Genomic DNA, 17,942 nt, shown 5'->3' with positions numbered 1-17,942 from the left:
TATGAGGGAGGACACAGTTCAGCCCTAACAGAGGAATATAACAGAAGTTGTCATGTGTTATGAGTAAAAACCTTTTTCTTGTCCCCCTGTGATTGGTGTCTAGTGTTATAGAAAAAGAAATAAATCTCTGAAATACCTTCATTTCTGTTTATTCAGGACCCCATCAGACTTGTTAAAATAATTTGAAAATAACTGGTGCCACCAGAACCTGACTTTCCATCCTTGACAATATGTATAAAAGGGTATCTTTCTTATTAGTTTTAAAAAACTCATTAAAAATCAAATTAATTTTTTTATTGGTTTAGCCCCTGAAACCCAGTGTAATTAGAAGTACTATTGAATGGCCAAGCTGAAAAATGTAGGGTAATTCAAGAATAGCAGAAGAGAGAACTCAAAATAACATTAGATTTGCTTATTTGGAGTATAAAACGTCATCAAGAAGATTACACTTTTTCTTAGATCTCTCACCAGGGTTCGTGCTGGTTATGCTGATCAAACCCCAGCTGTCAGTACCACAGATACGGGCCGGCTTTTGGGGTAGAATCGGACTCTGTTCAGCCTTATCTGTTCTCACCAGAGGCTGATTTCTGCGGTTTTAATTTATAGTGTTTGGGTTGGAATTATAAAGGATGGGGGAAACTGTCAAGATTTTTTCCCCCAGCACCTAGAAAAGTTTGGTCCAGAGGGAAACTTGTCTTCCAGCTCCAGGGCTAAGTTAAATGACCCAGCTAGCTAAACCCATCCAGAGGACTAGATATTATTTTTCTTATCTCCAGGATTTGTCTTTTGAAGAATAAAATATGTGTTCGCAGAGGAGTTGAGAGGATTTAATTCTTCCTTGCAGTGCTCAAGCCCTAGAAAGAGATTCAAAGTGGAATAGACCAAAATAACTTCCTCACCATGGTAACATGTTTGCTGGTCTCTAGGAGAAAAGTTTTGTGATCAAGGCACAGGCTGAATCCCTCAACCTGGAATTTAATTCTACTTTTCATTTGCATAAATGTTACCACCTCTGAAGAGTTCTTACGAGTTATCGTGAGATGGAAGACTGAGTTCTGCTAAGAGTGTAGGAACTTTACTGGTAGAGTCAAGATGAACTTATGCTCTTAAATTTAAATGAGAAGTTCCCCCAGTTAATTAGACATTGCAGTGGTAGGATTGCTTTTCTGGGACAGTTAGTAATTCTGTTCTTATTTTTCTTTTGCCGTACTTAATGATGAGTGTTTCCTAAGTTCCCTTCATAAATACCTTTCCATGATTCAATCTGGTTACTCTGTCTATCAGGCCACAGGCCCTTTGCACATACTGTTGAGCACAGTTCTTTGTCCCTGTACTTTGGAGAAGCAACAGTGTAGGAGCCACACTGGTCCCATAGCAGAGGTACACAGGGCTTAGTCAGGCCCAGTAGATTAATTCCAAGAACAAATCCTAAGGGCTCTGTTATCAGGCACGTGTCCGTTCTCTACCTTTACTGCTGCCCTCTGACCATTTTGTTGTTTGAATCTGGGGGGAACACTACCCTTGGCGGAATAGATTTTTTTACCAGCAGAAGTTAAAGGAATAAGTAAAGAGACCAGATGGTATAAAGTCTAAACTTCCCACACCAACTATTTAATCTCTCTTGTTCGAAGCTTCTAACCCTTTGGGGAAAAAGCTTTATCAATCCTATATGGAATCGTAAACAGAAGAAAAGGGGGTTTTATTTGTTTGTTTTGGGGTTTTACTAAACCTCCCTTAAAAAATACTCATTCTCAATAATTACTAATTTTCTTATTTTTACAATGAGCAACATAAAAAGAAAATAGCCTATTGTCTCTTACTGCCAGGCATTTTCCACTTTAACAGTAGTTGTACTGCTACACTCTCTAATGGCAAAGAGAAGATGGATTGAAAGATGTCACATTAGTTACATTGCCCCAAAAGTATCTTGTTTCAAGAGAGGCAAAATTAGATGATCTGAAAGAAATCATGTTATTTCAGAAGTTTATACGGTATAACAAGGAAAGCCCTAATCAAAAGGTGACCTTGTGGACTTTTTTCTGGAAACCATCCTGATCCTGGGCAGCCTGAGGTCTAATCTCATGGAAGAGCCTGGGAGTCCCTTACTCTGGAAAAAACTGCCTAGTTAGGAGTGATTTCTAGTTCAATAAACCCTAATGGTTCTGAAGAGGTCATAGCATTTATTTACCTCATGTCTAGTACTTTAGGCTCTTGAATTAACCATGTCAGGGGCTACTACGTTATTTTCTGGGTGGATAACTACCTGTATGTATCAGACTTCGAGCCAAGTTGTTAGCTGCACTTCATGAAATTTTGGCTAAAACACTCTTCATACTCGCTTACGACTTATGACACCAAAAGTTTTCCATTTAGAATGTGTTATCCTAAGAGCCATTTTCTTTTCATTAATTAATTAATTAATTTATTTGTTTTTGGCTGTGTTGTGTCTTCGATGCACGTGGGCTTTCTCTAGTTGTGGTGAGCGAAGTTGTGGCGCACGGGCTGAGTTGCTCCACGGCATGTGGGATCTTCCCGGACCAGGGCTCGAACCCGTGTCCCCTGAATTGGCAGGTGGATTCTTAACCACTGCGCCACCGGGAAATCTCCTAAGAGCCATTTTTAAACCTACTCCTCGTTTTACTTCCTTCTCCATGTTCCAAGAAAAGCATTTCTTGACTGTGTTTCAGCCAGTATATTCCCATTGAAACGGTAGAATTCATTGGTCATGGCAAAATATGGTGACCAGCTTAAAACAGGAGGCTGCACTCAACAGCCTCCCAGGCCTTTTTACCAGCTTGCGCTTGATCTGCTGTTTCTAATTCATTTGCCCCATTCTGTGGGGCTGTCAAAGGAATAGTGTTCTTCTTTTTAAATAGTGTCTTTCTTCCCAAAACTGCATTCCCAACAGATATACTTTTTACAAAGGAGTAGCCTCACCCACCACTAAAATGTCACAGTTCCTTCAGGGTGAGCTGGAACTATTCAAAGGGCACAGGACCAGTAGGCAGGAGCATTAATTCAGACGAAGAGGCCGAGCGGCAGAGAAGGGTGGGCACCACGCTGCAATGGGCCACGGGGTGTGAGGTTGGAGGGTCAGCCTCTTGGGTCAGCATGACCACTTTTGCGTATGACGTCATGTCTTCAGTTTCCTTCTACCTCATCTTTCTCATTAGAAACTCTTGGGACCATCAACTCTTACTTTAGAAATAGATCCTAAATTAAGTTTGGCTTGTTATTAATTTTTAATACTCTGGTTATATCTATTGAGACCAACAAGCTCCAGATCATCCTCAATTGAATCACCTTTAAGGTAATGAGATCATGATAGCAGTTGTGCCGATGGTTGTCTGTTACCTGATAAGCATGAATAAATGACCTACTCTATGGCCCATTTTTGAAATTGAAAAAGAAACGCATAAACTTGCTATGAGAACAATTTTCATAAAGCAACTAGCAAAGTATATAAAATAATATTTAATTAAGTGCTAGAAAACAGGGTTAGAAGCCTTGAGGGACATAAAATGGCAAGGAACAGGTAAGATCATTGTAGGCTGGAGTTAGTCTAGTTGGGAAGGTTTTATGTGAGACGTTGATTTTGAAACTTGTAGGATTTGCATTGGAATGGAGGGGGGAAGCAAGCTGTTCCACATGTTGCGACTAGCGGAAGCAAAGACCCCAAGAGGGGATCACAGGGCTAAGAGGTGACGAGGGTGACTAGATGCCATACACTCCAACCAGAGGGATCGGGGCTCCCATGGCCCCTCCCAGTTATCCTTGAGATATTTCCCAGTAGAAATCTAACACTCACTTTTGTTTGCATTTTAAAATATTGGCTTCTGTAAGAAAATCATATCATAGCACAAATACTAGACTTGTAGAATCCAAGATTGGAAAAGAATTTGGAAGGTCTTTTTATCTAAGGACTAATTTATCCTGTTTAGTGACCTACAGAGAAATGTCTCCCTTCAAGATAGTCTAGTGTTTTCTTGATCCACTCTGAGCTATACTTGTCTTTGAATCTCTTCCTGCCTCGTTGTTGCCAAAAATGACCCTTTCCTAAAATACCTAAAGTACCCCATGCACTAGGTCAAAGGTCAAACCCCCCCTGAGCCTCAGTTTGTATTTAAAATAAGGATAATAATAGTATAGGCATCTGATGGTTATCGTGAGAATTCATATGTATAGAGCATTTAGCATGATGTCACAGTGACTCATAGAGGTGCCCCTAAGTTAGTTTTAACATTGTCATTCAACCAATGGGAGAAAGAAAGTTACCATATATTTTTCAGAAGCCTGGAAGGGTGATAGGTGCAAAGTTTTTTAGGTTAAAGTAAGGTCATCAAAATCACCATCTTGAACAGATGTGAATTTCAAACAAATGAGATGAATTCCACGTCGTCTTCCAACTCAGCCTGTCACTAGCTCCAGCTGTAATTCTCTAGGAAAGCAGCAGACATGAACAGCTTTTTCCAGAAGACGATTGCCCTTGCAGATGCTCACATGCTTCTTCCAGCAGCTCGTTTTGGTTCTCCTATTATTCACTCTTTCCCAAGTCTGGCTTCCCTCTGCCACCTAAACCCCCAGGACTCTCACCCGTTGACCTCCTGTCAGCACCCTCTTGCCAGCTCATCCCAACCGATGTCCTGCATGCCCTCCGCACTGGCGGCACCCTCCCACCAGGTCTGTGGCAATTCTCCCTCATGGACCAACGGCCAAACTCAGCTCTGAGGTATCTAAACAACTTCATCTGCGTTTCTCAAACTAAGTAACAAGATATTTCCACCTTGACAAAGCTCTAGGCCTTCCTCTTGAAAATTCAGTACTTCACTAATGTTTTCTGATCCAGGAAAACAGACAATCAGATCTTTCTTGAAACATTTCATTTTGCAGTGAGAGCAGGGTGAAGGCATTTGAGTAGGTGCTGTTTTCCTTACAACTGTGACCAACTGCAGATTCCTTTTAGATGTCAAATGTCAACAGACATTTCTCTAGAAACTGTTTTACTCCATCCAGAAGTAGTTGCAAGAGCATTAAATTTAATACTCTTACTAAGTCATTAAAGATATTTAGATATGAAAACGTTTACAGACTTCAAGATAGTATACATGAGGAACAATAAAAAAATCAAACCTAGCCCATCTGACCTGGGTCAGACCCACGCGTTGTTAGTTGGAGAAGTTTAAGGCAAAAAGAAAACGTTTAAGGAATGGAAAGGCTGATTCGCCACGTAGATCCTCTTTCATCCAGTGAAAATAGATATTTGGTGATATAAAAGCAAAAAGGGAAACACATGCATGGCATATGTGGCACCTGGGTCCTGGTGCCAAGACATAAATAGACTGATTTTCCAGGCTTGCGTCCAGATAAGTTCTTCAGGACTGGAGCTGGAAAATCAGTCAGAGTCACCGAATAGCAGCTTAGGTAAGGACCTTGGACATCACACCTTCCAACCCGTAGAGGTTAAATGATCAGTCCAAGCCTTCATACCTCCTCTGTCCTAGAAACAGGGCCACTCAGACCCTGGGTCTCAGGACCATTTCTCCTCTCCTGCTTCATATTTCCAATTCATTCCACAGAGACGCTCTCTGGGCTGGTTCACCAGTAAAGTTCTTGTTAAAATGAGCAGCCCAAAGCCAGGTAGATCTGTGGCTAGACCATGTCCCTCTCAAGCCAGGAAACTGCCACCTCCCACCTGTGGCCTCAGGGCTCGGTCTGGCACCAGGGCCAGTTTGGATGGTGTTCTTAGTCAAGGGGACGCCAATTCCCGGCTTAGGCCCCTGTAACCTTTCTGTGCTCTCATTCATTCATGTCCAGGGATCTGTTTTTATTTTCATTCTTGAGACAGTATTACCAGTTGGAGAAGGGAAGGCTTCTCCTCTTTTCAGCTGTAACCACAGGAAAGTGTGGGCCATAAAACACATTTTCCAGCAAGACAGGTTTGTTTCAGGCAAATCTCTGAGTCCATCAGCACTGGTTAAAACTGCCAATTTTGAACTCATTTCCTTTGAAGTAATGATGTGAGTACAAAAGTAACAAGACTTCAGAATGGAGTATCAGGCAGAAGTTAATTAAACTGGCTTTGGGATTTCCCTTGATTATATATAGTCTATATATATATAGCAGAATATAGAAAACCATAAAAAAATATAAACTAGTTATTATTCCAGCCACTCAGAAATTAAGATTTTTTTAAATGTGCATCCTTCTCTTTTTCTCAGTGTATATAAAATATTTTGGGGGGGGCTCATGTTATTCAAATTGTGTTGTAACTTGCTTTTTCTCATAATTTATCCTGAATATTTTGTTAGTAATAGCTTGATTTTGATGACTAGTATGCATTTAAACTAAGCTTGACAGTATAAATTTCATAAATAATGCATCTAACATTTGCTTCCCTATCATGGGTTACATGTTGGTTCTATGTCAGATACCATGCTGGGTCCCTGCCCCCCTCAGAACCTGGACTGGATCAAAAGCCCCAAGATGGGGTGATGGCCGGGGGTGGTCTGGTCTCAAGCTGCCCTGGGAATTGGAGACTTGGCTAACTTGCCCCCTGTCCCGAGAGATCCCGGAGAGTTCTCATCTTTTGCATAATAAATGGATGAGAGGTAGAATGGAAAGGATGAGGTAGAATGGATGAGAAGGAAAGGACATGGAAATGGCAGTTTGAATCATTTCAGCAATAAACTTGGGGCACTCAGGTTCTGGATTGCATCTTATGGGTCAAAACCTTTAAATACCTGGGGAGAAGTTGGCAGTGGGTGTGACTCCAAGTCCAGATGATGGAGCATTGAGGTTACCAGCACAGGTCAGGGTTCCTACCTCCCCTACCTACTAGCAGTGTGACTCTGGGTAAGTCACTTAGCCTCCTGGGCCTCAGCTTCCTCACCTGTATAAAGGGAATCATATTGGTGCATACTTTACAAGCTTGCTCTGAGGACTAAGGAAGATAATCCACATCAAGTGCTGACATGTGGGAAATCTAGTAAATATTGACCATGGCTACAGTGACAACAGTGTATAACCTTTAAAACATAATTTTAAGGGAAGATAAATTGGGTCATCTGGGAGTTCAGTATTTGAGTGTTAAGCCACATAGAAATGCATCCAGAAACATGAGTATTCTTGAAAATCGAAGTTCTGCATTAGCCATGCATAAGTAAAATATTACTGAAATGAGGTGTGCTAGTAAAATCATCCTTACTGAAGTAGTGCTTGAGGACTTTGTCTCTTCTGCATTATAAATTATGTCTAGGGCTTCCCTGGTGGTGCAGTGGTTAAGAATCCGCCCGCCAATGCAGGGGACACGGGTTCGAGCCCTGGTCCGGGAAGATCCCACATGCCGCGGAGCCTAAGCCCGTGTGCCACAACTACTGAGCCTGCGCTCTAGAGCCACGAGCCACAACTACTGAGCCTGTGCTCTAGAGCCCATGAGCCACAACTGCTGAGCCCACGTGCCACAACTACTGAAGCCTGCACGCCTAGAGCCCGTGCTCTGCAACAAGAGAAGACACGGCAATGAGAAGCCCACGCACCGCAACAAAGAGTAGCCCCTGCTCGCCACAACTAGGGAAAGCCTGCGCACAGCAACGAAGACCCAATGCAGCCAAAAATAAATAAATAAAATAAATAAATTTTAAAAAAATTCTGTCTAAAGGACTTCATGAATTATCTTATTTCATTGATTCCAAGGGACACACTTGCCACGTTTGAACATCTCTAAATCAGAACATGTCTTTTTTTTCAGGATATGTCTTATAATCAATAGTGTGTCCTATTTAACAGGCAGTTTGTTTTCTTTCTTAGTAGTACCTAAAATAATACAACTTAAACTTGATGGCATCTAAGATTTAATAAACTATGTCCATTTCTTTGTTCACGTTTGGGCTGGGAAGGCTTTGGCTCAGTTTTTGTAGTTATTTATTTCTGGTCACTGGAAACACCAGTGTTCTCAAGACCATCATTCATCAATATTTAACTGCAAATTTGTTTCCCAGCCTCAGATAGTTTTCCATAATCTAATCCATTTGGGGAGAAAACCGAAAAATCAGTATTTCAGACAGTATTTTATATATTAAAAATCAGTATCTCTGACAGTATTTATATATTAACATCACAAAACAAAAAATACTATGTATTAATATTTCTATGTGTGTGTGGGGGGCAGTTTAAATTATTAAACCCAGCTTATTCTGTTGTAATACTAGGCTGGTGGGTCTTCAAAGGCTACTCTCATGTCAGTTGTTCATATAACAGTGTACACACACACACACACACACACACACACACAGAGAACATATATATGTAACTTCACTATAATAAAAGAGACTTTGGTTTATTTAACCATTTCCACTCATTAAGTCTCTTAAAGGGCTTCAATTCAGGCTTCTTGATGTATTAAAAAGTTATAAAATCCATTAAGTAGTATAAATATGATGCTTATTTCCTTCCTAGGGTTTTAGAGGTGCATGTTAATTTAATATTATGTTCTTCCAGAATTGATACGTGGTTATCCATCATTAGAAAGTGCTCATCTAGTTATGAAGATGTCAAAACCACCCCATCCTCCAAAAGAAAAAGCATATCTTTGCCACTAGATGCTGTTATAAAATTCTTTAGCAGCTTGAAAGGCTAGTGGCTTAAAGTTTCCTTGTGTCTTTTTTTTTAACTTTGAAAATTTGCACATAATTTTTTTTACAAATTTTTTTCCATTTTTTTATTGTGGTAAAGTAAAACATAAAATTTACTATCTTAACCATTTTTAGGTGTACAGTTTAGTAGTATTTAGTACATTCATATTGTTGTGCAACCATTGCCACCATCCATCTCCAGAACTCTTTTCATCTTGCTAAACTGAAACCCTGTACCCATTAAACAATAGTTCCCCATGGCCCCCTCCCCTCAGACCCAGGCAACAATCATTTTACTTTTTTTTTCCCCTTCACTTTTCCCCCATGCTCCAGCCTCTGGTAGCTACCATTCTACTCTCTGTTACTATGGGTCTGGCATTTTTTAATTTTAATTTTTTAGATTCCAGATATAACTGAGATCATGCAATATTTGTCTTTCTGTGTCTGGCTTATTTCACTCAGCATAATGTTCTCCAGGTTCATGCATATTGTCGCAAATGACAGGATTTTCTTCTTTTTAAAGGCTCAATAATATTCCAGTGTGTATGTGTGTATAATATTGATATTTGTGCATATAATAGTAATATTTATATATCAGTATATATGAATAATATATACATATGTACATGTTTTCTTTAGTCATCCATCAACATTTAGGTTGTTTGCATATCTTAGCTATTGGGAATAATGCTGCAATGAACGTGGGAGTACAGATATCTCTTCGAGATACTGGTTTCATTTCCTTTGGATATATATACCTAGAAGTGGAATTGCTGGATCATATAATAGTTCTATTTTAAAGTTTTGGTGAAACTCCATACTATTTTGAATAATGGCTGTACCAATTTACATTCCCACCATCAGTGTACAGTGGTCCCCTTTTCTCCACATTCTCAACAACACTTGTCATCTTTTGACTTTTTTTTTTTTAATTTATTTTTTGGCTGTGTTGGGTCTTCGTTGCTGCATGCGGGCTTTCTCTAGTTGCGGCGAGCGGGGGCTACTCTTCGTTGCAGTGCGCAGGCTTCTCATTGCGGTGCCTTCTCTTGTTGCGGAGCACAGGCTCTAGGTGCGTGGGCTTCAGTAGTTGTGGCGCACGGGCTTAGTTGCTCTGCGGCATGTGGGATCTTCCCGGACCAGGGCTTGAACCCATGTCCCCTGCATTGGCAGGCGGATTCTTAACCACTGCACCACCAGGGAAGTCCCTCTTTTGACTTTTTGATAATAACAATCCCTAAAAGGTATAAGGTGATATCTCACTGTAGTTTTGATTTCCCTGGTGATTAGTGATGTTGAGCATCTTTTCATATACATGACTTCAGTTGGCCATTTGTATATCTTCTTTGGGAAAATGTCTATTCAGGTCCTTTTCCCATTTTTAAGTTGGTTTATTTGATGTTTTTTGCTATTGAGTTGTAAGAGTTCCTTTTATATTTTGGATATCAATCCCTTATTGGATGTATGATTTGCAGATATTTTCTCCCATTCTGTAGATTTCCCTCTCATTTTGTTATTTGTTTCCTTTGCTGTGCAGAAACATTTCAGTTTGATGTAGTCCCACATGTTTATTTTTGCTTTTGTTGCCTGAGCTTTTGGTGCCAAATCCAAGAAATCATTGCTAAGACCAATGCCTAGGAGATTTCCCCCTGTTTTCTTCTAGGAGTTTTATGGTTTGCAGTCATACTTTTAAGTCTTTTATCCATTTAGACATTGATTTTGGTGTATGGTGTAAGATAAGAGTCCAATTTCATTCTTTTGCATGTCAATATCCAGTTTTCCCAACAACATTTACTGAAAAGCCTATCCTTTACCCATTTTGTATTCTTGGTGCCTTTGTCAAAAATTAGTTGACCATAAAAGTATGGGTTGATTTCTGGATGTTCTGTTCCATTGATTTGTGTGTCTGTTTTTATGCCAGTACCAAAGTGTTTTGATTAATGTAGCTTGGTAACATAGTTTGAAATAAGGAAATGTGATGCTTCCAGTTTTGTTCTTCTGCTCAAGATTGCTTTAGCAATTTGGGGTCCTTCGTATTTCCATATGAATTTTAGGGTTGTTTTTTTCTATTTCTGTGAAAAATGCCATTGGAATTTTTATAGGGATTGCATTGAATCTGTAGGTTGCTTTGGGTAATGGGGATATTTTAACAATATTAATTCTTCCAATCCATGAATACAAGATATCTTTCCATTTCTTTGTGTCTTCTTCAGTTTCTTTCAGAAATTATGGGGTGGGGTGGGGGGTGGAATATGAGAAGTTGGGTAACAGAAAGTTGTTGAGAGCCCAGAAAGGGAGAGAACTTCAAGAATAAAATGCACAATACTAAGAGCCACCAGCATCTGTGCTGAAGACAAGCTACTGAGAGGTTAATTGCAACTTGAAAAAATTAATTTTTTCACTAGTGATATGACCCTAAGCCAACTGTAATGGCATTTGGGAGCAAGAGAGTGGTAACTATGATTTTGAAAAATTGATAGTGAAAGGAAGGGAAAAGAGGCAGTCAGAGGAGATGGGGAGGTAGTGGGGTTGTGTGCCCTCATAAGGTGGTTCTGCTTCAGCACTTATGTTCTCCTTCACGGAACGTCTCCTTCCGACAAACCCAGCCTTTCACCACTGGAAATAGAAAAGAGTGAATTCATATAGGCAGCTCACCTCGTTGGCCTAAAAATTACTACTGGAAAAAAGAGAAAGAAATCCTTTACCTTTTAGAACCCTCAAAGGGATAATGTATTCAAAGTGGAAAAATATCTTTCTTTTAGGCAACCACTGAAGAAACTGAAACAAACAGTCAAGAAGATGAGAATGATGGTGAAAAAACAGAAAAAGGGAATACAGAAGTTACCTCATCAGGTTTGTTTTTATAGCAGACTAGTTTTAAGGTAAAGCATGCTAACTCTTATTAAAGAGAATGAAAATAGAAGGTAGTGAATGAGGCTCTGTGACTGGTGTGGTTGTGCTGCCATCTAGTGACTCCTGGGGGAAATTCTGACCAAGTGATTTATCTTGCTATAGAAAAACAGGAACCCATGCTTTTTTGCTACCTTGTTTCATTTTGGTTTTTTTGAAAGTTTATCTCCATCATCATAAAAGAGTTATATTTCCCCAAATCAATAATGCTAAAAACTGAGGGTTATATTTAACACACAGTAACAACAATAGATAAGACAGATTAAAAATATATCATAAAAATAGATGCTGAAGTGGTAAACCCAATGAATAGTTTGAAAGAATAAAGTAATGCCACAAATATGAACGGTGAGTATGAATAGAAACCCACTCTTCCCTAAAGTAATATTTCTCGATATTTTTAACACATTTTTTCTTTTGATAAACATGAAAACCTCTCACCCTCTTCTAATACCAAGTTATTTTTAAATGGCATCGTAAAGTAAATTAAAAGTCATTACTAAAAATTTTAGCGTATACTTTTTCAAACTAGACTGTACCTCCACATTCTGATATGCCCCCTCAGGTGGTGACTTTTCCACCCACTTTAGACTGTACCAAATTCTTCTTTGTATATCCGAGAACACTTAATTTTCACCGCATTATATTGATTTTAACCACACAATCCTTAACACATTCCAATTATGAAAGCATGATGTTAAAAAGGAGCATTGTAATACAAAAGGAAGAGTCAGGCTGCCCCTCATTTGGAAAGAAATTTGGATAGAAATTATCTATAAATGTTCACCCATCCAACCCACCTCTCGTCATATTTCCTGTCAGCATTTTGTTTCATGTAGTGTTATTCGTATGTAAGCTGGGACTCTTATTCAGAACTTAAGTTTTTCATGGTGGGGTTCTTTGATATGTTTTATGTTGCTTGATTTTTTAATAATATCATGAAAGAGCCTAGAGAATTCTAGTACCTGAAGCTCTTTTGTACCTCTCATCACACTGTAATCCAGTTCCGTGTTGCCCCAGGCAAGATATGTACTCAGTGTACTTCCTGGCGTGGCAGGACCAACGAGCCTTTATATCGTTTTCATCTTGTTCTTTATGTTTCTGAATGTAACTGCATTTCAGAGCCACAGTATTTTACATCAACTGTGACTCGATCCAGCCCGACCGTGGCCTTTGTGGAGCTTTCCTCCAGCCCCCAGGTGAAGAACGAGGTGCCAGAAGAGAAAGACCAGAAGAAACTGGAACATGAAATGAGTGGAAAGGTGGAACTGGTGCTGTCACAAAAGGTGAGGTGGACTAAAGCCGTTAAGTCCACGATTCGCGTGGCTTCATGTTGCTGCCGACTGCTATGGTGGCACCATTTTGTAATGAAGATTTATTTTCTCTCCTGATCTTGTTTCCTACCTTTGATCTGTATTTTTTTTCTTAATACAAATGTAATACATGTTCATTGTAAAAACAAAAAAAATGTAACTACATATAGAAAGATGTCTGTGTTAGTCCACTTGGGCTGCTATAACAGAAAACCATAGACTTGGTAGCTTATAAACAACAGAAATTTATTTCTGTCAGTTATGGCGGCTGGGAGGTACAAGAGCAAGGTGCTGACAGTCAGCGTCTGGTGAGAACCCACTTCCTGACTCACAGATGGCTGTCTTCTTGCTGTGCCCTCGCTTGGCAGAAGGGCCGAGGGAGCTCTCCTGAGTCTCTTTTATACCATCAGTAGTCCCATTCATGAGATCTCCACCCCCATGACCTAATCACCTCCCAAAAGACCCAGCTCCCAATACCATTACCTTGGGGGGTTAGGGTTTCAGCGTATGAATTTTGGGGGGACACAAACATTCAGCCTATAGCTATTTATTTTTAATGTCTATTCACAGTGATATGCATGTAAATATGTAACAAATCTATCAAATAATATGTGTAAATATACATAAAAATAGAGAAATAAAAAATAGAGAAATAGAGCAAGAGAGAGAAAACGTCACTGAAACCTACCTCTCTGTTAATAATAAGTGGTATATATAGTCTTTCAACATCTTTTAAAATTTATTTTAAATGGCTAATATTTAATTATGAAGAATTATATACACTTAAAAGAAAATTGTAGTATAGATATCTGTTATAAAGCTTTGCAGTTAGGTTTTAGTTTGCCGTGCATGAGCTTGCTTATTTGTAACTTACTCCATATTCTCTTTCCGATATTTACCTGTTTTACAGTAATGGTACTTCTGATGCCTCTGAACTTGAATAACAAGGAAACTAGAAAATTATTATTCTGATATAATGGGTTTTAACATCTTGTTTCTATTAAATTTCTTCTTTGTTTGGAGTCTCATCTCTTTCATATTAATTTAGTTTGTTTTCAGGCACAGTCTAAAAGTCATCTTTTGTACCTGTTGTCCTCAACCTCGGTTACCCTTTAGAATTTAATACATACCAGGTCATATAAATCTCAGTCTCTGGGAACAGGGCTCAGGCATCTGTATTTTCGAAAGCTCCCCAGGTGATTCTGATGGGTCACCAAGATAGAGAACAGCTGACTTGCGTACTGGATACTTTATGTGGTGATATTCCAACTTTAAACCTAGATTTGGATTTGACTTTAGAGTGAAAAATTTACCACTTCTAGTTCTGGTTCATCTATCATCTACTCAACCAATAGTGGCTGTGCACCTACTATGTGCCAGGCACTCTGCAGACACTGGATATTCAACAGTGAATAAGACACAGCCCCCGGCCTTAAGATGCTGAGAGTGCTGTATGCCTGGTGGAGCCCAAAAATGCCTGCTTCCCTGATGCCTTTTGGGGATTTCAGACTCTAGCTACTCCCCCATTTTTATACACAGAGAATTAAAAAATGGTCTGGAGGTCTGAACAGAAGAACCTAACTGTAGGAAAAGCGTTGGGGGCAGACAGGATTTCCTGCCTTTGCAGGTTGTGCCTGATCCACGTTACACTTGTAATCTATTTATTTATTCTTCTTGCAAATTGACCTTTTTTCTATGTAAATATAAAATGAAAGGAAAATTCTATAACATTGCTAGGAAAAATATTTTTAAAATCAAACAAAATGGATACCATAACATAAAAAATATTCATCTGCATTCCTCATCTGTGTAACCTCGTCTATGTGATCCATCTTTGGGCCCCCAGTGTCATGGCTACCCTACTATGGAAAAAATTGTTTTCAGGGGTTCTTAACTCTGTGTATGTGTGTGTGTGTGTGCACACGCGCATGCTGCACGTGTGCCCACACGTGTACATGCACCATGGACCCTTTGTCTATCTGGTAAACGTTATTCTCAGAATAATATTGTTTAAACCATAAAATACACAGCATTACCAAGTTTTCCTTGGTATCAAGTAGTACGAAATATGTATAACCACATGACTTCTTTTCTGTGGACTCCAGGTTAAGAATCTCTGCTAGATGATTAGCAAATGGAATAATGGTCTTTGAACCCAATGCTTTTCACACCATGTGAATTTCTCCTTTTCTCCTTTCGCTACTTTACAGTTAACTTTTAGAGAAAGAAAGAAAGAAAGATGATGACAGTGGTTGCAACAGCTTTTATTTTCTGACTTCACTTGAGAGTGTTACCTTTATAAAACAAAGTACCAGTGCACACAGGCTGACCTTTTACATAGTGGGTATTTTGAGCATTTCTGCTGAGATTAACTTTTTCATTTGCAACCAGGCATTATCTGAAATATATTTTTGTCAATTCCACTGTGGAGGAAATGGTATGAGCTTAAGATTCGAGGGTTGTCAACTTTGGTAAATCTAGGCCTTAGGTTTTGCTGCATGTTTAACACTGAAGTTCATTTGGACATCTGGTTGACCTCTGTAATGCAGAACGATTAACTATTTTCTTCAAGATTCCATTAGGGTTGAATATATTATTCATCAAGAAAAATAAAATCTTACTGAGGAGAAATTCTAGACATTAAATCATCCTGAGGACCAAATAAGAGATCAGCTTATGGTGAAACAAGTGCTCTGGAGCCTCTCTCGCCCACTGGCCATAAAATTAATCTCTTCATGGCCACCAGCCAGTGAATCAGAGAAGATTCTGTAAGCAGCTAAAAGGACATCGGAACTGATACAACCACACTCCTCATTCCGATCTCTGCTCAGAGTCTGTTGACTCTTTATTTTGGTCGTTAGTTTGGTTATCTGGTCTTTCAGCAATCAGTTGATTAGAAGCAACAAATCGGAAGGAGGGTGTTCTACCAAAGGCCCTTCCGATTGGGGAGAAACAAAATAAAATTAAATAGCAATAAGAAGAAAAATCTGTTTTTACAAAGCAAACATAAGAATTTTTAAAGCCTGTAATTTTGGATCTATTTACCATAAGGTCATGTGGTCTAACATGCCTCAAAAATCCCCTAAGGGCATCATCGCTATGGCACTGTTTGATATAATGGTTATTTACAATAATGCTTCTTTGCCAACAAGCACAGTATATTGTCTTTAATGTACTTTGCGTAAATTTGTGTGTGGGGGGGTATGTAGTGTCTCAAGAATAATGCCCATTAGAAGGTAATATTACTTTAATATTTAATACTTACATAGTAAGATTTTTAAAAAAATCTTATGTGGAACATCTCACTTCCTGACATTACAAATTCAGTATTATGTAGTACCAAGAAGAGAAGCTGTGATTGATCCCAATAAGAAAATGAGACAGAGAGTGATGTATTATCTCAAAGATGGAATATTGTCCTCTGAGTTTGAAGAAACATGATCATCAAATTTTTATGCTCTAGTTTGATTTCTCTGAAAAATTGACCTCTATATTAATGTAGAAAAGCATGAAGGGGTTTGGAGAAGGGGCAAAATTTTCCATTTACAATTTAAATGTTTGGGCTTATTGACTTATTGTAGCCATGGATCCTTAAATTTTATTTCACCTGTGCATTTATTAATGGACAATACTTGTAATATTTATGTCTGTTGCCCATGATCCAGGTGGTAAAGCCAAAATCTCCAGAACCAGAAGCAACCCTGACGTTTCCATTTCTGGACAAAATGCCTGAAAGCAGCCAATTACCTTTGCCAAATCTCAGTTCTCAAGGTAAAAAGATAGAAATGTTTTGTTTTAGTTCTACGTGTTCTGCTGGGCCCATTTGTAGTGAAATAGTCTTCATTTTCAAGGCAGATTACTTCCTTTATGTTGATGTACCTTTAGCCATTGGGTTTGCCAGAGTCCATGATGGCTGAATTAATCACTTCAGAATGGAGGTCTGGAGCTACAGTCTCTATTTGGCTTAGCCAGGAACCCCAGCTGCCAAGACCGTTTTGTCAGCCAGGCACAGTAGGCACAGTAGGGCCTATACAAGGATTTGATACCTGAAAATAATTTTTATTGGCTCTTAAATATTTTAAAAATTACAAAATAAAAAATCAATAACTTTAATAAAGAGTTTATGATCTTAATATTATGTCAACTTCATTAACTGTTAATTATCTAGTCTTCCTAAAATACTCATTTAATTTGACAGTGATTTTGGAAGAAAGTCAGATTTTCTTGCCCCATAATAGTTCCTGGCTGTGCATGATGATTACCAAGAAACATTCATGATCATAGGTTAAACGTGCTACTCATAGCCAAAAACTTTAATCTTTCCAAAAATTCTTTATAGTTAGAATATATAGTTATATGGAACACATATATATAGGCTGAGGATAAACCTTAATATATTTCATATGTTTGATACATTTTATTATTTTTTTTAACAACTTTATTGGAGTATAACTGCTTTACATTGTTGTGTTAGTTTCTGCTGTACAACAAAGTGAATCAGCTATATGTATACACATATCCCCGTATCTCTTCCCTTTTGCGTCTCCCTCCCACCCTCCCTATCCCACCCCTCTAGGTGGTCACAAAGCACCGAGCTGATCTCCCTGTGCTATGCGGCTGCTTCCCACTAGCTATCTATTTTACATGTGGTAGTGTATATATGTCCATGCCACTCTCTCACTTTGTCCCATGTTTGATACATTTTAACATGTTTGGTATAATGTAGGGAGGGATGGCCTCAAAAAATATGGGAGTTTAGGGCCTATGAAGGTCTTAAAATGGCAATGGCCACTGCAAACTCCCCAAGTACCTTTAGGCCATGTATAGGTTGTGAATTCACCCCTTTACTCTTTAAGAGCCCAACTTGAATCCCTTTTTCTTGGTAAGAACCCCAGGCGCCCACAACCACCAGAAAGAAGCCTGAGGGATGTGAACGGTAGGGGGATGGGTCCTGAGGATTCCATGATCCATAGGGACTATGCTTCACAAGAGACAGACCACCGGGCTTTACTGGTATGATTTCTCTCTCTTTACTGAGGTGATGTGAAAATGACTAGAGTTCAGGAGGCAAGAACTATAAGGTTTCTTGTTT

The 17,942-nt window shown here is 39.0% G+C and overlaps 1 protein-coding gene across 14 annotated transcripts in view; it reads left to right on the top strand.

Annotated features, from left to right (window-relative positions):
• The window catches only part of LIMCH1 (LIM and calponin homology domains 1), a 343,507-nt gene that overhangs the window by 288,712 nt on the left and 36,853 nt on the right, over positions 1-17,942 (top strand). For all 14 annotated transcript variants that reach the window (XM_068543036.1, XM_068543033.1, XM_068543034.1 and 11 more), the window contains 3 exons: positions 11,390-11,480; positions 12,660-12,823; positions 16,516-16,621. In XM_068543036.1, coding sequence (XP_068399137.1) covers positions 11,390-11,480; positions 12,660-12,823; positions 16,516-16,621 — 361 coding nt within the window. The remainder of the gene's footprint in view (positions 1-11,389; positions 11,481-12,659; positions 12,824-16,515; positions 16,622-17,942) is intronic.

Source organism: Eschrichtius robustus, chromosome 4 (genome assembly GCF_028021215.1).
Source record: "Eschrichtius robustus isolate mEscRob2 chromosome 4, mEscRob2.pri, whole genome shotgun sequence".
NCBI lineage: Eukaryota > Metazoa > Chordata > Mammalia > Artiodactyla > Eschrichtiidae > Eschrichtius > Eschrichtius robustus.
Note: the sequence above shows the minus strand (reverse complement) of the source record. Positions and strands in the feature narration are given on the sequence as shown.